This window comes from Narcine bancroftii, chromosome 13 (genome assembly GCF_036971445.1).
Source record: "Narcine bancroftii isolate sNarBan1 chromosome 13, sNarBan1.hap1, whole genome shotgun sequence".
NCBI lineage: Eukaryota > Metazoa > Chordata > Chondrichthyes > Torpediniformes > Narcinidae > Narcine > Narcine bancroftii.
The window spans coordinates 79,358,951-79,381,958 of NC_091481.1; the positions used below are offsets into that span (position 1 = coordinate 79,358,951).

General features: G+C 47.1%; 1 protein-coding gene across 5 annotated transcripts in view; it reads right to left on the reverse strand.

Annotated features, from left to right (window-relative positions):
- LOC138748245 (BRD4-interacting chromatin-remodeling complex-associated protein-like) overlaps positions 1-23,008 on the reverse strand; it is a 142,235-nt gene that overhangs the window by 19,092 nt on the left and 100,135 nt on the right. For all 5 annotated transcript variants that reach the window (XM_069908078.1, XM_069908079.1, XM_069908080.1 and 2 more), the window contains 5 exons: positions 17,248-17,946; positions 13,234-13,447; positions 7,437-7,579; positions 5,917-6,045; positions 1,102-1,163 (listed from right to left, as the gene is read on the reverse strand). In XM_069908078.1, coding sequence (XP_069764179.1) covers positions 1,102-1,163; positions 5,917-6,045; positions 7,437-7,579; positions 13,234-13,447; positions 17,248-17,946 — 1,247 coding nt within the window. The remainder of the gene's footprint in view (positions 1-1,101; positions 1,164-5,916; positions 6,046-7,436; positions 7,580-13,233; positions 13,448-17,247; positions 17,947-23,008) is intronic.

Sequence of the window (23,008 nt, forward strand, 5' to 3'; positions counted from 1 at the left end):
GCGTGGTTAGCACAATGCTGTTACAGCACTAGCGACCGGAGTTCGAATCCCGCACTGTCTGCAAATAATTTGTCCGGTCTCCCCGTGTTTGCTTGGGTTTCCCCTGGGGACTCTGGTTTCCTCCCACCATTCAAAACGTACAGGGTTGTAGGTTAATCGGCTTTAACTGGGCAGCATGGGATTGTGGGCCGGAAGGGCCTGTTACCATGCTGTATGTCTAAATTTTAAAAAAATTAAAAATTCTGGTCCTCGTATTGAAAAACGGCAACTACAGACTCCAAAGGTGATCAAAAGCTTAGAAGCAAGCCTTGCTCTCTTATATCTGCACCAATAAAGCAATTAAACATACTTGAGTACTTACAAACACCCGAGAAGTCAAATGTCCCAAACATTATGGTCCCCTGAAATGAGGGAACTATGTATAAAAAAAGTACTGTAATTTCTACATGGTCAAACCAAAATGTATACAAATAACCTTGAATAAAGTCTCTACTGTGCACTTTAATCACATGTGAATTGTTTGATTCCAAATTTAAAACTGTGGGGCACAGGGGCAAATAAAGGAAAAAATGTCTTTGTCCCAAACATTATTGAGGCCCCTGTATATTAAAATAAGTATCAATTAAGAAAATAGGAGAATCATGGAAAGTTGTTTTAGCAGTTCAACTCATGACCATTCAGTTCCAGTCCTCATAACTCAGGTGCTTAACACTGGATTCCCTCTGTCCATCCGGTGCACTGCATAGAACTGAACACTGTAGGTGACCAGGGTCGAAGGGAACTTTGTGGAACAGGTACACAGCGCCCAGAGGCATAAGGAGGTCTCTATTCTTTCACCATTGGACTGATCACAATGGAGGATTTTCTAAATCTAGATAAGTAGCACGGTAACAGGCCCTTCTGACCCACGAGCCCACGCCACCCAATTAACCAACATCCCACCCTCCTCCCCCCCCCCCCCACTGTATGTTTGAAGGGTGGGAGGGCACCCAGAGAAAATCCATGCTGGCAAGGGGAGAACATACAAACTCCTTACAAATAGTGCCAGATTTGAACCCGGGTGGCTGGCATTGTAGTGTATAGATTTAAGACAACACTTACACAGATTCCTTTGCTGGCTGCAGAGGTGCAGGTGCTTTCAATCCTCCCAATTTACTCTCCATCTATGAAGCAAAGCACACAATTAGATGTTCAGTCATTTCCAACAATCCTCAGTAGAGGAAATTCCTGAGAGATAACAGGGAATATTTTAAATGAAGGGGTGGACGGGCAGTGGTGAGCTGAGTGCCGTAGGATCAGTGGTGGGCCCACAACTGTGCATAGATTGGAGGAGGGGAACTAGTGTCCGCTGATGACACCAAATTGATTGGGGACGCAAATTGCGTAGAGCACACAGAGTCAGATATAGATAGGTCAAGTGAGTGAACAAGGGTCTGGTAGATGGAGTGTAATGTTGGAAGTCATCCACTTGTAATAAAAATGAGCAAATCAAGATTACAGTAAAACCCCCCCGGAATCCAGCACCTATGAGGATTGGTGGATGGCGGAGAAGTGAATTTTCCAATTGCTTGAGATTGCGTGGTGTGTGATTGGTGAACTAATAGCAAGGCGTGCTTCAAATTTTTTTTAACCTATTTATTTTACACAATTTTATTTTGCTCGAGGCTGCTGTATTATTTGAACGATGAAAGATTGCAGCGCATTGATGCATAGAGGGGCTTGGGAGTGCTTGTGCATGAATTGTTAAGGGTGGGTTTGCAGGTGCAACAGGTAATCAAGGCAGCAAATGGGATGTTGGCCTTCATTGCTGGAGGGATTGAATTGAAAAGCAGGGAGGTTACGCTGCAACTACACAGGGTGGTGGTGGTGAGGCCACACCTGGAGAACTGAGTGCAGTGGTGTAGAGGAGGTTCACCTGGTAGATTATGGAGGTGAGGGGTTTAGCATCTGAAGAGAGATTAAACCCTTGGGATTATATTCGCTGGAGTTTAGAAGAATGAGCCGGGGGGTGGGGTGGGGGGTCCTCGTGTAAAATTACGAAAGGAATAGATAAGATCAAAGCAGGAAAGTAGTTACCATCGGCAGAGAGACAAGCACTGGGGGATTCTGGTGAGTAGATTGAAGACAGAGAGGAGGAACTGCCTCTCCCAGTGAGTGGTGAATCTATGGAATACTCTGCCGAAGGAAGCAGTCGATGCAGCTTAATGTTGAGGGGGCAATGCTATTACAGCGCCAGAAACCCAGGTTCGAAACCCGCACTGTCCTCCCCAAGTCTGTGTGGGTTTTCCCCACTAGCTCCGTCCGGTTTTCTCCCTTCTTTCAAAAATGGAATGGGTTTGTAGGTTAATTGGGGTATTCTGGTGGCATGGGCTGGAAGGGCTTTGTCTAAATTTAAAACATATTTAAGATGCATGGATTTTTTTTAATAGCAGGGTAATTGAGGGTTATAGGGAACAGATGGGTCAGTGGATCTGAGTTCATGGCCAGATCAGCCACGACTTCGTTAAATGGAGGATAGCTTGATGGGCTGGACCATCAACTCCTGCTCCACCTCTTAGGTTCTCAAATCCTTGTGCACTCGCATTACTGCATGGTGAGCATCCCCTCCAGCGGAATGGGTTGTTGGTTGCCCACAGATTCCCATTACGTGTACTCCCTGCTCTGATCCCTGGACTAGGTCAGGTTGACTTAGGTCAGCCAGTCCCTTCTAAGACTCTAGAACATTACAGCCCAAAAACAGGGTCTTTGGCCCTTCTAGTCTGTCCTGAACTTATCATTCTGCCTAGTCCCACTGACCTGCATCCAGTCCATAACTCTCCATTCCCCTCCCATCCAAATTCTTTTAAATTTTAAGATTGAGCCCGTATTCACCATTGACAGGATCACGTGAAGAAATTCCCCCTCAAGTTTCCCCTTTCATTCTTAACTTGTGTTCTGTTTCGTATCTCACCTATCCTCAGCAGGAAAAGCTTCCTATCCCCTTCAGAATTAAAACACCTCTATCAAACCTACCCTCATTCTTCTACGCTCCAGGGAATAAAGGCTTTTATCTTTTAACCTTTCCCTGTAACTCAGCTCCTGAAGTCTGAGCAACATCCTAGTAAATCTTCTCTGCACTCTTTCTATCTTATTGATATCTTTTCTGCAGTTAGGTGACCAAAATTGCAAGTTTGGCCTCACTAATGTCTTATCCAACTTTACCATAAAATCCCAACTCAACAGTCCCTGCACCGATCTCTGAGGCATACCAGAGGGGTAAACCTCAGGACTAGGACAACAATAGAAGAACGGAGGAGAGATGTTTTCTCACTTGTATAGCAAGGAATCTTTTAGGGTGGCACAGTTGGGATAGCGGTTAGCACAACGCCTTGACAGTGCCAGTGATCGGGACCTGGGTTCGAATCCAGCGCTGTCTGAAAGGAGTCTGTATGTTCTCCCTGTGTCTGCATATATTTCCCCCAGGGGCTCTGGTTTCGTCCCACCATTCGAAATGAGTCTAGGACATTTTGGCCTTCAGTTTGGCGTGCACAATTTGATGCCAACAGTTAGGAAGTAGTTAGCGGATGGACGGGCTCCCCGCACGGACTGCATCCAGGCCCGGCTCCCCCTCCACCCCACTCTCTGTCTGCTGGCTGCACTGCCTGCCGAAACACCTCCCTCCCCCACCCCCAGAAATTGCTTCCCCGGCAAACAAGGGCTTTTGGTCTTATTTCCCCCTTCCACCGAGATTATGACCCCCCCCCCCCCCCCCCCCCGCTGCAGTGACAACCAGGGCAATACTACCCTCCCCTGGGGAGAGGAGGCATGAAGTTGGGAGGTTTACACAGATGCTGGGATCAATCAGCAGATCAGACGGCATCTGTGGGGAGAGGAAAACAATATTTTGGGATTTATCGTCTCATAAAGTATTTTCGACTGGAACTATACAGATTTAATTAAAACTATAATTAAAATGCCATGCCGTTGCCAAATGTGAGCGAGCACCAAAATATTTGATGCCAAAATGTCTGATTCCGTTCAAAACGTACATGGGGTGTAGATAATTGGCTGGAAATTGGGCAGCATGGACTCATGGCTGAAATGACCTGTTACCCGGAGGAAACTCATGCAGATATGGGGAGAACGTACAAAATTCCTTACAGGCAGTGCGGGATTCGAACCCCAGACCCAATCACTGGTGCTGTAACAGTGTTTCACTAACCATGCCTCCCTAAAGGGACTTAGAAGGATATGGAGCGAATGGGACAGGCCCCGAAGGACAATTTAGGCCTGTTTTGGGTTGTCTGACTCCTCATTAGGAAATTGTTGGATCTTGGGCTCTCAACTCCATCCAGCATCGAGGGACAGATACTCCCCTTGCTGCCTGTACAGCTGGTTATCGAGGAGGAAATCTTAGCACAGCACGAAGGATTGTCCTCTGCTGGAAACATGCTCCTAGCCTGTCAAGTGAACAGAGATCCATGCCATTTGGAAGCTCCATCAATCCATGGAGCTGCACTTGTGATAGGAAGATACAGTTCAAACCTCACCACGACAGCTGGGTAATGTTCCAATAAACATCTGAAATTGACAAGGATAGGTTACCGAATTGGTAAGCACCCATGTGATTCACCAACATCTTCTGGGGGAATGAATGGCCCTTGTTCTCTGAAGTAAAACGGGAAAGTCTGCAGACACTGTGATTGAAAAGAGGAAGAACGAGGGGAGTGTTCTAGCAGAAACTGGAGAGGTCGATGTAAGGATGAAAAACGTGGAAGAAGCTGTGATTGTGGTTAAAAAAAAAAACAGAGAAACGCTGGAGGAACTCAGCTGGTCTCGCACTGTCCATAGGAGGTGAAGATATCTGACCAACATTTTGGGCCAGAGCCCTTCTACAAAGTACAATAGAATCCCCATTATGCAGATTCAATCAACTGCAAACACAAACGACCGAGACAAATAAGTAAATAGGTTTTTTTTATACAAGAGTTTAAAATTGTAAATGTTCTCCAAAGCAACACACAACCTCTTGGTGAAGATGGGAGCCAAAAGAGTGCCCCTGCCCGCAGTAGCCGTTTCAATAAAGTTGTGTTTGAATAAAATGGTGGCACCTGGGATGAAGAGCTGGCCGATGCCGCCAGCCACGGGGGGAAACTCTCCCACCGGGGGGGGGGTTCTCCTTGTCCCATCTTTGTCATTTATTCGTATTAAGTACAGTACATTTCTGATTATCCAAAATTGGGTTATCCCAAATTTTTCCGGACCCGGAAGTGACGTCAATTCACCTCCAAAAAATTTTGGATAACAATCAGAACTCCTCAGTTATGCAAAATTTTTTTGGCACTGAACTGACCTCAAAAGGTGGGAAAAAAAATTCACCCAACGTGAAACGATGATTGTCCTCATTTCAGGTAACTCCCTCCCCTCTCTCTTTCCATTTCTTCTTTACCTTGTTGCCCTATTGAGTCTTCTCTCCAACTCTCCCTCTCAAACTGCCTAGCGCCGTCCACCAGCTGAAAGTAGGTGGAAGATTCCCCCGCCCCGGCGCCATCAAGGAGAGCGGCCTCCCGGTCAGGAGCGGGGACCTTGGTGGGGAGGTGTCGATGATCGGCGGCGGCGGTTGGGAGGGTGAGTGTGCGCAGGTGAAGACTGGGAGTGTGTGGGGCACCAACATCGAGAACCCGCCCTCCCTTATCCACCCATTACCTCCTGTCCTTGGAACTGTTCTTCCCCTTCCCCCTCACCATTTTATTCAGGTGCCTGCCTACATTTTGCTCATATGTTGATGAGGGGCTCAAGCCCAAAACGTTGGTGATGCATCTTTAACTCTGTTGTCTAATGTACGCTGTGTGACCTGCTGAGTTTCTCCAGCATGGTTTTTACTTGGCCTTTGTTCCCTAATGGGCTCCAGACCTGGGCAGATCATAACTTTTGTACCTGGTGAGCAGGCGCAGAGCCCGTGGGCATCAGCTGTGTCAGTCCTTTCCCCAGAAGTTGGATCTGGATCGGCCCTTTGGACAAGTTCATGTTCAAACCTGAAATTGAACTGATCACTCCGGGTTTTGTCTGCAATGACAACAAATGGGTTGACCGGTCAACGCGGGCCACAGAACGGGACAAGGGGAAACGAGAGCGTTGCATTGTAAAGTTTATAATTACGATGGCTCTGCCCACCTCCGTGCGCCTGCTCCAGCTGCTGTACGCAGATGGGTGTAGGGTGTGCCTTATAAATTTCAGCCCCTGTGCCACAGTTATCAAACGAGGGTGCGGTTAAATTAACCTTCAGTCTCCGGATCAAACTGACCAACACTCACCCAGGTTAACTGGTTAGGATTCCAACAAGTTGTAACCTTCATCTGGAATCCATCGGAAGGGAACCCCTGCCTTCAATTGTGGTGAATGAACTCAAGTGAGAGGAAGAACCGCCCTCCACTACACATCAATATCTGTAGTGGAGAGCACCAAGTCCCTTGGAGTTCACAAACAAATGACTTACTGTGGACACACATAATCTCCTCGCTTGTTAGAAAGGGACATCAGCAACTGAACTTCCTGAGAAGACAGAGGTAGGTAAGGCTACTATCCATAGGAGCTCCATCAACAGTGTCCTGGCCGGCCACATCACAGTGCAGTACGGTTGCCAGAGAGAAATGGATTACAGGACCACAAAAGCGGCAAAGAGGATCACAGAGGTCTTTCTTCCCGCCCCGTCCCCCCCACAACGTGATCTATTGGGATAGTTATCTGAAGAGGGCGTGCAAAATTGTTGAGGACCTCTCCCACAACCCATCTTTCAGTTGGGGTAAGAGATCCAGGGGTATCAGAGCTAGTGTCACCAGGCTGAGGAACAGCTTCTTCCCATGGGCAGCAAGAATGCTGAACGACCAAAGGAACTGCTCGCACTGACCATCTGCGACAGCTATACTCCTCAACTTACAATGGGGTTACGTTCCGGCAAAACCTCATAAGTTGGGGGGGAAAAAAAACCCCACAAGTCGAGAAAGAAAACCGCCTCTAGCATTTTTGATGGATTGTTTACAGCGCACTCGTTCGTGTGATCGTTACAGAGACTGCGAGCATGGTTGAGTCAGCATCGCGAGAGAGTGTGATGTACGATACCCTCGTGCGATACTGCCCAGCATCGCGAGAGTAACGTAACGCATATCGCAAGCACGGGAACAGATCGGAATTCGAAATTGAAAAGCACGGATTTGAACTTTGAAAAATTGTAAGTCGGATTATTGTAAGTAGGGGAGCACCTGTATTCACTAAACAATATTTATTTTTACTGTATATACGTGTATTTGTCCTGCATGTGTTTTGTTTGTCTGTATGGGTGCGATGTTTGGTTGTGTGTCTGCGCGTTTTCGCACCGAGGACCAGAGGACACGGTTTCATCGGGTTGTATTTGTACAATCAGACGAAAGTAAACTTGAACTTGACAAGTGTTTCACTACCTGTAGCGAGGGCTGAATCTGGTGCTGGGTGAGTGGTTTCATCTGCAGAGGGACTGTGGATCCTTGCTGAAGGTGGCAGGTGACTCCAGATCCTGTCCCCGAGATGACTTTGCTGTCGGGTGACCTTGTTGTGGTTGTGGTACCTGGCAGAAGGGCAACAACGTTCAATGAAGCACAGTGCAATGCTGGCAGCAGACATTATAGAAAGAGGCCATTCAGCCCTTCCAGTCTTGGCTGGATCACGGAGCAATTCCTTTCCCAGTTCTTTTCCACATTCCCCTTCAACCTCCCCCGCTGAAGAGCTATTTATAGAAGTCTATGAACACAAGCACTTAACTAGGAACTGGAGGAGGGCACCCGGTCCGATGAGTCTGCTTAGCTTCAACATTGTGGCTGCCCAAATACACCCATGTTACCAATTAACCCAGTGGTTCTCAACCTTTTTTCCACTCACATACACCTGCAGTAATCCCTTATTAACCACAGAGCACCCATGGCATCTGTTACGAGCCCAGAGGACCCCAAAACCCAGCAGCAATAGATGTTCATCAAGACAAATGGTTACTTAAACAAAAGTTGCTTTTAATTATCTTTAAACATGAAAACAGGATCAAACTTTAACTTATTACTATTAACTTAACCCCCTTCTAATTCTAAGTGCACGTGTATGTAATGTGTAAGTTCAGAGAAGTTCTTTGGCTCACAGTTCAATCTCACTCCTCCAAGTTCACTGGTTGCAGGCAATTTTTATACCGTGCACAGAATTTGACATTTATGAAGTTCACCAGGCTTTGGTGCTTGAAAGGTAAATAAAATGGTTACCGCTCAGAAAGGTTCTTGTCGGTTTTCAGAGAGAGATTTGTTGTTCCTGGACACAAACTGATCCCTTTTAATGTTTAAGTGTTTTGCCGAGGAAACTTTCCCCCTCAGGGTTCTCCAGATGATAACTTCTTTCTTTCAGGTCACCACAGAGTTCCTTTTTGCTTCCCTTATTTCAAGTGAAACATTTGGTAGCCAGTCCTCGCCTCTTGCATAAACCACAAGGGTTTTGACCAGGCTGAACGAAGCATTCACAACCCATCTTCAAAATGGGGTTTTCCACAAGCTTTCCAGCTTGTCCTGTTCCAGTCCCAGCTGCTGCTGCTAACTGTAGCAGTGCAAAACTGATACCTCTCCCTCCCTCTCTCTCTCTCTCTCACACACAGAGAAAAGCCTGTTTGACTCTCTCTGCTTGCAAAACCACATGACCCTCTTAGAACAGCAACCTCCATTCAGACAGACTGTGGTTCTCCTCCGAGTTTTTTCAAAACAACAATCCATTAGTGAAGTTACTTGGGGACTTCCCAAACCTTTTGCAAAGGTATTCAGAGCCGGCCTGTCTGGCTTGAGCAGAGCTCCAGTATTTTAAATGAAATTTGTTTTGAAGTGTTTGCATGTGACCTACACTAAAAATTCTGCCACACTTTATCTCCCAAAATCATATCTATATACAATATAAAACACAACATATTCTGTCACACATTCTATGGCATAGGAGCTCTGTGGTTAGTGAAGGATTACTAAGATCGTGTTATATGGCGAACTCTCCACTGGCCACCGTGTCAGAGGTGCACCAAAGAAAAGGTACAAGGACTGCCTAAAGAAATCTCTTGGTGCCTGCCACATTGACCACCGCCAGTGGGCTGATATCGCCTCAAACCGTGCATCTTGGCGCCTCACAGTTTGGCGGGCAGCAACCTCCTTTGAAGAAGACCGCAGAGCCCACCTCACTGACAAAAGGCAAAGGAGGAAAAACCCAACACCCAATCCCAACCCACCAATTTTCCCCTGCAGCCGCTGCAACCGTGTCTGCCTGTCCCGCATCGGACTTGTCAGCCACAAACGAGCCTGCAGCTGACGTGGACTTTTTACCCCCTCCATAAATCTTCGTCCGCGAAGCCAAGCCAAAGAGAAGAAAGGTGGTATATAATTGGGGAAAAAAGGTTGAGAAGCACTGCACTAACCGATATATTTTTGGAACATAGGAGGACACTGGAGCATCCAGGGAAAACACTCACAGACCTGGGGAGAATGTACACACTCTTTACAAACAGCACCAGATTCAAATCTGGGTCACTGGCACAGTAGCAGTGTCACACTGACTAGGCTGGTCCGCCACTGGGACGCAAGAGGAAACCAGAGCAGCAAGGCGGAAACCGATGCGGTCACAGGGAGGATATGCAAATTCCACGAAATCAGCGTTGGAGACTGGGATCGAACCCGGGTCACTGGAGGAGTTGCCTCACAACTCTGTTACTGGGAAGCTGCAGCCACTCCGCCCTGTGAGTTAATACAGGACCCAACGCAAGCTCGAAGAACAGCAGCTCATCTGCTGCCTGGCTACGTTGTAGCCTTCTGGAGTCCACAGGCTTCCTCTGTCTACATCAACTCCTGCTTCAGATCCTCCCTCTGTAATACTGACTCGCCTGGCAACACCATTCCATCCCTCCCTCTGATCATTAACATCAGTTGGATGTTTCATCAATAATTTCTCACCCTGATAACCACGTCCTTTCATGCAACCCGGCCCTCCACCTTTCTGCAACCCAGAACTAACACGCTTTCTCTCTCTTCCCTAGTTCTGACAAAGAGTCTTCAACCCGAGACATTAACGTGGGTCGGAGGCGTGGATCTGGAGCTCGGGTTGCCGATGGTTTGAATTGGGGTCTGTGAGGCTGCAGGATCGCTGGAGGCAAATCCACGGACATTCAATGTCTCTTTCTTTTTCCTATTGTTAGGGGCGCCGGGCAATGGTCATGGCCACTCTGTTTGCCGAACGGCAGGCAAAAATTGTATACAGGCCGAGTACCCCTTATCTAAAATCCAAAACTTTTATCAACTGTGGTTCCCATAAGGTAAAACAATACGTTATGTCATAGCGTTCAGAAAACATGATCGGAGAGCTGGTCGTGGCAGATGTAAGTAGTGCATTATTGAGTGTAGATTTTTCAGAATATGTCTATTTCAGTTAATTTGTGCAGTGTTACGTCACAGACCAACAGCAATAGAAATTTACCAAAATAGTGTTTAAAATAATTTAAAAATTATTAATCACTAATAATATAACACCTTATCTAAACTGAACCCCTAACTATGCGCAAATAGGTGTGTGTGTGTGTGTGTGTGTGTGTGTGTGTGTGTGTGTGTGTGTGTGAGAATGAGATACCCAAGACCATTATAGTTTAAGCTCAATTCTGGAAAGTCATTCCAAAGTCGGTCTTTGACATCCAATGTTGACAAGAAGACTCTTAAATTGATGCAAAGGAGTAATTACGAATGAGGTGGGAGAGACCGAGGATTCGCACCGCTGAAAACTCATGAATCCTGGTCGAGTTACTTCCAGAGCGAATGCCCTTTCAAACGAGGGGCTGTCACAACTGCCTTATGTAGGGGAACCTAAACGTGTGACTTCCACGAACCTTTAAAAACCTTGGCAGTCAAAATGACCTGCACAATGGTCACAATCCAATGAGGTAAGTCTACTGCTTGACCTTTCCTTTGGTCACGGTGGTTCAACATGTCCCCTTCAAAAATTAAATGGGAGGTCGTAATAGCATATGTAAATATTTGTACTCTAATGTGAATGCATGTATCTTTAAGTCTGAGTGAATGAGTGCATTTTTTAAATGGTGTTCCAAAATCAGAAACATTTCTGATAAGGGGTACTCAACTTACTTGACAATAAAAGGAACCTTTAACTCTTTTCTCATTCCACAGACTCTGCCTCCCTGGTGAGTCCTCCCAATATTTCCTGGTTCTATTCTGGATTTCATCGTCTTCTCAAGCTCCACTATACTGAGTGAAGCGACTGAACTTCAGGGAAAACGACTCGTCTTAACAGAGAGCAGAGATGTCCTCACTACCTATGTTGCTGCAGCTCCCTCCTTTGTCCCCAATCCTCTGTGGGGGAGAGACTCTCTCAGAAGTCCCACGCCACAAAAAACTGAAGGCTTGATGTAGTACTGAGGGAATGCTACAATGTCCAGGGCGAAGTCTTTCAAGTGGCTTAGCCTATCCTCTTGGGGGGGGGGGAGGGAGGCAAAATGTGTTGTGTTACCATTCCCTGGAATTCTAGGGCTGGTGGCAATCCCTCCGTGGACTGAACCCTGATCTTCACCATCTTGATGTTTCTGGAATCTTGCTGAGCATTTTAACAATATTTCTTGCATTATTCCACTGAAATAAGACCCCCACCTCCTTCCCCTTATCCTTCCAAATTTATTTAAAATTCAGACATACAGCTTTTCGGCCCACAAGTCCGTGCTGCCCAATTTACGCCCAATGAACCTACACCGCCCGGTACGTTTTGAACGGTGGGAAGAGATCGGAGACCCTGGGGAAAACACATGCAGACATGGGGAGAACATACAGGGTCCTTACAGTCCCAATCGCTGGCTCTGTAAAGGCGTTGTGGTATCCACTATGCCAACCGAGCTTCCAATGAGCACAGTCCAAGAGCCGATGAACTTTCCTCATATGCTGACCCTTTCATTCCTGGCATCATCTTCTCTGAACCCTCTCCAATGCCACCTCATCTCTTCTCATACAAGGCACACAAATCTGTTGACAGTACTCCTAGCGAGGTCTCACTAGTGCCCTTTAGGGTCTCATCATTACATCACTGTTCTTATGTGCTAGCCCTCTAGAAATGAATGCCAACACTACATTCACCTTCACCACCACCGACTCAACCTGGAGGTCAACCTGAAGGGCAGTGGTTCTCAACCTTTTCTTTCCACTCACATCCCACTTTAAGTAATCCCTGTGCCATTGGTGCTCTGCGATTAGTAAGGGATTGCTTAAGGTGGGATGTGAGTGAGAACCACTGCTATAGACCCAATTGTTACCGAAATATTTTGCTTGAGAAAAATGGTCATTGGCCCATTTCCTTTGGAGACATGAAACCCTGCACATAACGAGTCAATGAGGGACGATTAAAACAGTGGCTTTCAAACTTTTTCTTTCCACCCACATACCACCTTAAGCAATCCCTTACTAATCACAGAGCACCGATGGCACAGGGATGACTTACATCAGGGTATGTGAGTGGAAAGAAAAGGTTGAGAACCACTGTTTTAGGGAATCCTGCACAAATCCCTTTGCACCTGCAAATTTTGCCCCATCTGAATAATAGTCTGCCCATCTAGTTCTTCAACCAAAGTGCGTGACCGTACACTTTCCGACTTTGTATTTCATCTGCCACCTCCTTTCCCAGTCTCCCAATCTATCCAAGTCTCTCTGCAGCCTTTCTGTATCCTCAATGCCACCTCCCCACCACCTATTTTGGTATCATCTGCAAATTTAACCACAAAGCCATCTATTCCATAATCCAAATCATTTATGTACAAGGTGAAAAATAAGCAGAAGGTTTACCCTACTGCCTCCTCCCCACGGTTCCCTCTAAGTTGTGCATTTGCACATAAATTTTGCAACCAGTGAACAAAGAAAAATTAATGTGCACAGAAAGGATATAATGAAATCTTAAATCCATTACTTCGTAGAATGAGATCATACTTGAGATCATACTTGTATAATAAAACATGTCAGTTTTATTAGCCATGAGAGATTGGCTGGGCCAAAATGATCTTGAAAGAGTTTCAAGCTTACATTTGCACAAACACTCAATGTGCACAGACTTCTGTCACAGGAAAAAAATATTTGCACCACTTAAGATTTTTGCACACACTAACTACTAAAAATTAGAGAGAACATTGCTCCTCTCCCACACAAGACAACCGGCCCCATCCCAGCGATGTACCTGCTGAGGAAGCCTTCACAAGGACAGATGTCTGCTGCAGGAGGGTGGCCAACGCTGCCTGCCCTGCTCCTGGAGGCTGACTCTTTAGCCCGGCCGAGTTGCTGAGTGTTTGTGCCTGGCTACCGATCAGCATCGTAGACCCCTGGCTGCTCACCCCAGGCACAGCCGGGCTGCTGGCGGACGGCTTGGCCTGAAGGATTATGCTGTGCTGCATCTGCGGAAGCAAAGTGTCAACGATCACAGACAAGTGGATCCATCGCACTGAACACAGGCTGCACCACCCACCCAGATCCCGCTAGCCATGAGCATCTGATAATCAGTCACGAAAAGCAAAAGGAAAACTGCAGAGGTTAGTTGGTCTCATCACTGACGGGCACAGAAGTACCAATAAGCAGGACAGGAAAAAACTCGGCCTACAACAACATCAGGGGCACCAGACTTCACTCCATTGGGGACATCTACAAGAGGCGGTGTCTTATGACAGCAGCTTCTAAACTCAAGGACCCCCACCACCCAGGATGTGCCCTCTTCACTCTGCTACCGTCGGGGAAAAGGTTACAGGAGCCTGAAGACGAGCCCTCAGCGGCACAAGGACGGCTCCTTCCCCTCCGCTGTCAGATTCCTGAATGATCAATGAATCACAGACATTGCCTCACCTTGTCTTTTTCTTTAATTTGGGAGGTGGTTTATTTAATGTTTGCCCCTGTGACGCTGCCACAAAACAATTCGTGACTTGTTCATGACAATAAATACTGATTCAAAAGTCAGGAAATCTCTCGTGGACGTTTATTAAAAAATTAGCAAGGAAGCCACAAAACCAAGTTAAGAGTATGGGGAGCAGAGAAACCTTCCCCTCCACATTCCCCATTGGAAATACAGTAAACCCCTGGTATCCAGAATTCAAGCAACTGGCAAAAAAAAAATCAAGGAAAATAAAATGAATTAAAATAAAGAAGAATAAAATAACAGGTGAAAAATACGCATTTAAAATGGTAAAATTGTAAATCCTCTCCAGAGTAACACATAAGCCTTTGGTGAAGACGGGAATGAATATTCAGCCAGCCTTGGTTGGGCTTTGCTCGTTGCAGCTGTTTGAATAAAGTTGTGTGAAACAGTGATGGCGTCGCCCAGGATGAAGGAGCTGGTTGATGCTGTTGGGGTGACTCTCTTAAAGTGTCTCAGCTTAGATCAAAGGTTTTATCTGTAAACTTGGGGGGGGGTAATTATCTGTGATGTTATTTATCGTCTTTCAGGTGGCTCCTTCGAGGGGGAGGAACCTGCAGACGCAGCGACAGTTACAAGTTTTCAAATAATGTGACTGATGCTTTAAGGTTTATATATTCATGCAAGTGAAGTTTGTCAGTGCAAATACAGTCTAGTATGCTTTAAGGTTTAAATATTCATGCAAGTTTGTTCAGTGAAAGTATTTTTGTCTTTTAATCTGTTTATTCTTAATACGGATGTAATATTAGTGACGCATTGCAAGAGTAAGTCTCAAGCAATAAGTTTTTGAACGGTGGGAGGACACCCAAGCAGACATGGGGAAAACGTACAAGCTCCTTGCAGACAGCACCAGACTCGAACCCACTGGCACTGAAGCAGCGTTGTGTTAAATGCTGTGCTAACTGTGCCACCTAAGTTTTAAAATGTTGACTGGAAGAGGCAAGCTTGCTGCATTCCCTTCTTTAGTACTCAGTGCAACACCATCCAACCTCAGACAGTCGTGAAGAGTCGGCTGCATCACTCTGTGTGGAAGACACGGCACACCAAGTGTTAAAACATCCAAAGCAATGCTGTGAGAAAAATGCAGAGATCCCAGATGAACCCTCTAGCTAAACTTGCTTATAAGATAAGAGGAGGAAACATGACCTTGAGGGAGCTACTCCCAGCAACAGAGTACAAAGGGAACATTGAATATGAAAAAGATAATTGTAATAACTTGCAAATACTAGCTCACAGATGGAAAGCTCTGTGTTGCCCTGATGAACGAGCCCCCTGGGCCAAGGTGAGGAGAATCCAAGGTGAACCCACACAAGACGGTGGGACCTGACCAATATATCTGATCGGGTGCTGAGGAACTGCGCAGACCAATTGACGGAGGCCTTCGTGGACATCTTCAACACCTCACTGCAGCAGGCCATCATTCCCACAGGGATCAAGACAGCCACCGTCATCCCGGCACCCAAAAGGGTGACAATAACAGGCCTCATGGCCTGTGCCACTGACCTCCATTATAAAGATACGCTTTGAGTATCAAAGCACACCTCCCATTGCGCTTTTGGAGATGTGCTGGACCCATTTCAATTCGCCTAGAGAAGAAATCATTTCACAGATGATGCTATAGCCTTGCTGCTTCACTCTGACCTGACCCACCCAGAAAACGATGCCTCATATGCCTTCAGCTTGGCATTTAATACAATCAGGGGCCAGTGGAGAAGCTGATCTCACTTGGAATAAACACCCCACTCTGCAGTTGGATTGCGGACTTCCTCGTGGAAGGACCACAGTCTGTCCTGGTCAGCTGCAGAATGTCGAGCGCCATCACACTGAGCGTTGGCACACCTCAGGGCTGTCTGCTCAGCCCGCTCTTGCCCCATTACTGCATTGCTAGGTCCAGCTCCAACTGTGTCATCAAGTTTGCAGATGACACAACAGTGGTCGCGATATGGTGCGAGAAGAACAACCCCAAACTCAAGATGGACAAGACGAAGGAGATGATAGTGAACTTCAGGAGGATCAGGAATGACCACCCTCCACTACACATCAATACTCTTTAGTGGAGGGCACCAAGTTCCTTGGAGTTCACTTAACTAGTGACCTCTCATGGACCCTCAACATCTTGTCATTTGTCAGGAAGGCACAACGATTACTGCATTTCCTGAGAAGGCGGAAGTGGGCACCATTATGTCGAACTTCCACAGGAGCTGTATCGAGAGGGTCCTGGCCGGCTGCATCACAGTGTGGGGTAGGTTGCTGCAGAGAAATGGATGGGAAGTCAATCACAGGACCATAAGAGAGTCAGAGAGGATCACTGGAGTCCCCTCCACCTTGTTGATGCAATCTACCGGGGTTGCTGTCTGAAGAGGGCGTGCAAAATCATTGAGGACCCCTTCCACCCCACACCTTTAGTTGCTGCCATCGGGAAAGAGATCCAGGAGGATCAGAGCCAGCACCACCAGGCTGAGGAACAGCTTCTTCCCACGGGGCAGTGAGAACGCTGAACGATCAAAAGAAACTGCTCACTCTAACCGTCCGAGACTCTCATATTCATGAAACAATATTTATTCATCTATGAATACTTGTCCTGCATAAGTAATGCTCGATTGAATGTGTGTTATGTCTGGTTGTGTGTCTGCGGGTTTTGCACCGAGGACCAGAGAATGCTGTTTTGTTGGGTTGTACTTGTACAATCAGAGACAATAAAATTAGTGTAGAGATAAGAATGCTCTAATGAAGGATAGAAAACACACCTATTGGGCAATAATCTAAGGTGTGTGATTGGCCACCTTTGATCAGATTAACAAATCCCAAGAAGTATGGACAAGGGTGTATCTAGGGTATGGCAGGCATGGCACATGCCCATGGAGCCACTTGAAGGGGGGTGCCTCTTGAAGGCCAGCCCTCCCCAGCTTAGCGCCGCCGCTGCCAACCCGGTCATACAAGGAACACAACACACCCACCTGTCCTCCTTCCTCGCCCAAGCCTTGGCTCTCAATGACACAATGCCAAATACAACATGGTGGCCACCAAGGCCAGGTTTCGCGAGACCTCCTTGTCACTGTGTATTCTGGCCACCCCTGCCATAGGCACTATTTTTCACATGGAGCAGTCCATTTGAACGGTCTGGAAACCGAAGTGGGGGGGGGGGCGGCGGTGGGTTTTGGACTGTATAAACGTAGAACCTGCAACAAACGAGGCAGACTTTCTTGGGGTGAGACGAGCTGCTTGTGATACTTCTCGCTGTAATGGAGTTCTCACGCTTTGCAAAGTGATCAGAAAACAGGAGGCACTCACCTGTTGGAGTTTCTCCATGATGGCTTTGTGCTGCTGGGTAGGGTTGGAAATCGTTGACATTGTCTGGAGCTGGCTTGTCACCATCTGAAACCTCTGCTGCAGCTCTGGGGTCAGGGTTAGCGTCTGGTAGACAGGCTGCAGAGGAGCCTGAGGGTGGGGCTGGCAGTGTAGCTGGAGCTGCACGTGTGGCTGAGGGGGTAGGGGGTCGCTGGGAGTCTGCGAGGGGGCAGTGGAGGGGGGAAGCAGGTGGGGCGGGGTGGGTGCCTCGGCCTGGCTCTGGGCCGGAGGCGTCAGCTGGGTCTCGGCCGGGTGCTGGCCAGCATTCTGGAACTGCATCTGCAGGTGGGGCTGGGACGGGGGTCTCATGGGGTGGGGCGCCTGGGAGCCGCCGTGCGGAGAGGACTGGAGTGGGGTCTGGATCACATAGAGGGGCTGGAGGGGCACCTGGGATGGGGTGCAGGAGCGGGAGAGCGGCTCCGATGGCGGCCGTGACAATGCCTGGGGCTGCGAGGGCGGGCGGCTCTGTGGCCGTGACGGTGGCCGAGACAGGGGCTGCGGCTGGGAGGGGGGCCGCTGCGGCTGGTGGGGAGACGGCATCTGGATGTGGAGCTGGGGGTCGCTTGCCGGTGCCTGAGGAACAGGCGACTGTGCTGTGGGTGTGCCTTGTTGCAGAGGCGTCTTCTGCTGCCCCGCAACCATCTGCCAAACAAAGCAAAAAGAAGTAGAAGGTGGTGCGAGCTCACAATCCTATGCACAGCCCACAACACCCACAGTCTGGCCTCAACACCACTCCTGATCAAGTAAACCTGCATCAAACTTTCCAACAGTGGGGGTGTAAAAGTTTACTGCAAGAACACGGCACCCAGAACTTTAACCAACATGGAAGCTTGGATTGATTGATAGTTTGCTGGCAAATTTACCAACAATTATCAAAGTGATTCAGAGTTTTCTGTTCTTAGCGAGAATCCTTAACGCAAATTTAACATCCATTCCTGTGTATCGTCGCACACTCGCAGGAGAGCTGATTGGATGGAGTGAAGCTCCCTCTATACTGTTCCATCACTGAGTGAGCAAGTAAAACCTCGGTTACATCTATCCCCACTTAAATTACAAATGAGTTTAAGGATTCTCACTTTAATTTACAGATTTGGGGCAGTATGGTTAGCCCCATGCTGTTACAGCGCCATTCCATTTACAGTTCCATTTCCACGCTGTCTGTAATGAGTTTGGACATCCTCCCCGGGTCTGCATGGGGTTCCCCCCACCGTACAAAGAACGTGTAGGTCAATTGGGCAGCATGGGCTTATGGGCAGGAAGGGCTTGTTACCGTGCTGCAGGTGTTTAAAAAAAAGATCGCGCCAGTGGTCTCATCCCCCTGTAAGCCGCTGCAGCCCCTGAACCATCAGTAGAAAACCTCCTCGCTTCCAACTCCGTCCAGCCTTTGTCATCACCCCGACTGTCATCGCTGTCCAAGCCCCACATCTCATCCCTTAAAATAACTTTCCCTACCCTGACATGGAGCAACTTGAAGTCAAAGTTTAAGCAGTTCAACATGACTGCAATGTTTGATAACGTTCTGGGTGTTGTGTACATGCAGTGCTGGTCAGATTAACCAGTGTAGGAAAATCAGACTCCCTGCAAATTTCCTTGGCTGCTGGGAAGTCAGAGATCTTGATTAAAAAAAATAAAAGGTTGTTAATCAGATGAAATAGTGACTCGTCATAATTTGAAAAACACAGATTCCAGTGCACACCACAGAATGAACATTCAGAAACTTGTGCACCCATTTCACACTGCAGCATCCAGCAGGTTAACAGGGCTGGTCAATCCCAATCACTCAAAGCAATGAGCTCAGTGGGGGTTCAGCCTTGGGGAATAAGCAAATCTGGCCGGGAATTCTGGGAGGGAAGTGAGATCAGACTGACCTCCCACCAAATGATTGCACCGACTGGGATTGGCTTGTTCGGCAGTCCATCTGCTGAACCTTGGGAAAGGAATGGTGGTGAGTCACGGGGCCTTCGACCTGCTTGCATTCTGTGGGCGCTTTTGTCCTGTTACAACACACAACCTCCCTCAGACAGACAGCCAACACGACACAACGCATGGATTGAACCAGGACTGAAGGAAGAGAGAGCAAACAGCAGCTTTAAGCCAGAAGCAAGAGAGAAGACAGAAAGGCCACTTGGAGGAGATGAGGTGCCGGGAATGTGTTGGGGCGAGTTGCGTGTGGGTGTGAACCGCACCCGTCCATTAGGCGCCACAAACACACAATCTTTGAGGGCCATCACTGGCATTGCCAGCCGCACAGGCTGGGCCCGATTGCTGGACAATTGATGTCCTATCCCCTAATTCCATGCCTCAGCACTGCTCATCTCTGCAACCTCCTGCTTAGATACCCCAAGGTTGACAGGAAGGGACAAATGTACACCACCAAATTCCTCAATGTCGGAGTCATGAAGACACCTATATCTTTTGATTGCAATATTTAAAAATTACTTTCCTGTATCTACCATCCCAAGTGGAAGATCCCCCACATTTCCTCATTCTATTCCATCTGCCGTGTCTTTACCAATCCACAGAGCCTGACAATATGCACCTCCTCTTAATTCAAACCATCCCAATCTGTTTTGCTTGTATAACCTCAAAAAATCTCAAGAGCTCTGTCAAGGATGAGTTCCTTTTCAAAAACCCGCGTAAACCAACCAACTGTATTTTTATTTTCGAAGTGCCTAGTTACCACCATCCTTAACCATGGAGCCAACATTTCCCCCCTTCTACCCGACAACTGGTCCAACTCCCCATTTTCTATCCCTGGTTTCTCCATGATTTACCAGCTCTACATTGTCTGGGAACAGATGCAGTATCTACAGAATGTTGGAAGACAACATCCAGCATCTCCAAAATCTTGGGATGTAGCACACCAAGTTCTGAGGATTCTTGAATTCCAGTCTAAATAATTCCAGGTCGAGTACCCCATATCCGAAGTTCTAAAAAGATCCAAAAACCGATTTTTTAAAAAAGTGCCGATAAGTGGAAAGAAAATTCACCCCCTGACTTGCTCTTGTGGGGCCCTGATGCTCTTTTGGTGACAATTTGACAGCAGTAACAGTTAAAAAAAAAAATGAAATCTTTGTTTCTGGTCGGGAAGATGACAGACGGAGCTGGGTCCAAGTCCTCAACATCGGCTGCAGCCGGAGTCGGCGACTCCATTCTCAACATCGGTGATGTCCAGGAGCAGGGGGACCCCTCGGGCTCCCGGCCAGGAGCGGGTGCTTCATACATCTTATTTTGTAAGCAGGGCACATATTAAACATTATTTCATGTGAATTTTCCACTTGTGGCCTCACGTCATTGTTCGTTGATGTTGCTTAACCGCTGATACAAGTATTCTGCTGACGCTACTGAGCTGCTTTTGGTTTTTTTCCGTCTGGTCTCAAACGTTTTGGATACGGGGTACTGCACGTGTACTTTATAAAGTGCTAATTTCTTTCCTCTCCCTTATTGACTCTTGACCCTGCAATTTACTGCCAGTAGATTTTCTGGGTGGTGTTCGACAAAGGAACATACCAAATGCGTGGATGCTTTTCCTTCTGTGCCATTTCCTCATCTCCCCCACTCCAAAATAATTATTCTTGTCTCAGTCTATGAAAGGCTATTTGCTGATCTTCTCCATTTTCCACATCTATTGAGACTTTTCCAGTCTGTTTACGGGTTTCTCCACAAACTATCCTCCACTCTTGTAAAATTCAAAAATCTCCCAATCTCAACCAAAGTGAGAGGTCCATCTTTAGCTTTGTATTAGCCACGGATGGGTAACTTTTACTCTTGTACTTTTCTGCCACAGGAGACGATCATTTGTTACCGACTTTGTTATAGGGCGGCACAGTTGGCGCAGCGGTCAGTGCCACGCCTTTACAGCGCCAGCGTTCGGGACCAGACCAAGGTCCGAATCCTGCACTGTCTGTAAGGAGTATGAACGTTCTCCCTGTGTCTGCGTGGGTTTTCTCCGGGGGGCTCCGGTTTCCTCCCATCCTTCAAAAACGTACCAGGATGTATCTTAATGGGGTATAAATTGAGTGGCACGGACTTGTGGCCTATTACTGTGTTGTATGTCTAAATTTAAATCCTTTTAATGCCAATTATTACTATCATTTCTATTTAGGCATTTTCCCAATCTATCAGTGCCTAGTCACACCTTTATAGAATGCTACAGCACAGTACAGGCCCTACAGCCTCGATGTTGTGGTGACCCAAATATTCCTTAAAAAACGTACGTACTAAACCCTCCCTAACCTGTAACCCTCTATTTTTCTTCTATCCAAGAGTCTCTTAAATGGCCCTATTCTTCCAGCCTCCACCACTGTGAACGTACAGATCTATCACCAATGTATATAGTGTATATAGTTACAGTATCTAGACTGTGCTTACAGCGATTGGCTGAGAGCTTAGCCACACCTATTGTCTGGGCATTAAAGGGTTGTGTCCCTAGCCAGGTCGGATCATTCCGGACTGGTCGGCCACCTGTGAAGAGCTCCTGTCTTTTGCTAATAAAAGCCTTGGTTTGGATCAACAAGTCTTTGGTTCTTTCGACGAGCTCTACAACCACCATCCCTGACAAGACATTCTAGGCCCCCACAACTCTCGGTGTAAAAAAAATCCCTTCAATTATCCTCTGGTGATTGCTATTCTTTCCTGGGAAAAAGGCCCTGGCTCTCCACCCCATCTATAGCTTGACGATCTCTATCAAGTCTCCTCTCTTCCTTCTCCACTCCAGATAATAACCTCAGCTCTGCTAACCTTGCCTCACAATCCAGGTAACATCCTCTGCCCCCCTCTCCACACCCTCCCTATAATGAGGTGACCAGAACTGAACCCAACACTCTTAAGCGCGGCCTCACCAGAGATTTATAGACTTGCCACATGACCTCATTTGCTTTGTTTCGATAGAAGGCCGTGCTTCAGTTTGGACCAAAGCACTTTCAGACACGATCGCTATTCCCTGAAGTACCCTTGACTACATGATCAACATTTTTTTTAATTGTCCAATGTTAGACCTTTGATGTCTGTTCTACATTGGGTCCTCAATATTCTGATCTACAAAAAAAATCTTACATACACTCAATAAATTAATCCTTTACATGAGATTGCTTATTTAGTATTCTTTCTGTGTAAATCAGTGGTTCTCAACCTTTCTCTTTCCACTCACATCCCACTTTAAGTATTCCCTAGGCCATAAGTGCTCTGTGATTAGTAAGGGATTGCTGAAGGTGGGTTGTGGATGGAAAGAAAACCACTGTTTTAATGGACTCGTTATGTGCAGGGTTTCAGAACTCCAAAGGAAATGGGCCAATGACCATTTTTCTCAAGCAAAATATTCCAGTAACAATTGGGTCTAGAGCAGTGGTTCTCACTCACATCCCACCTTAAGCAATCCCTTACTAATCACAGAGCACCGATGGCCTAGGGAATACTTAAAGTGGGATGTGAGTGGAAAGAAAAGGGTTGAGAACCCTTTTAAATCCCTTATGGTTATTGCACCAACCTCTCCCCCTACACCCTGAAATTTGGAGGGAGAATCTTTAGTTTAAATTTAGACATACGGTAACAGGCCCTTCTGGCCCATGAGTCCGTGGTGGCCAATTACACTCAATTGACCTACAACCCTTTACACCTTGAAGGGTGGGAAGGAAACCGGAGCACTCGGGAAAGCACACACAGACATGGGGAGAACATACAATCTCCTTTCAGACAGCGCGGGGCA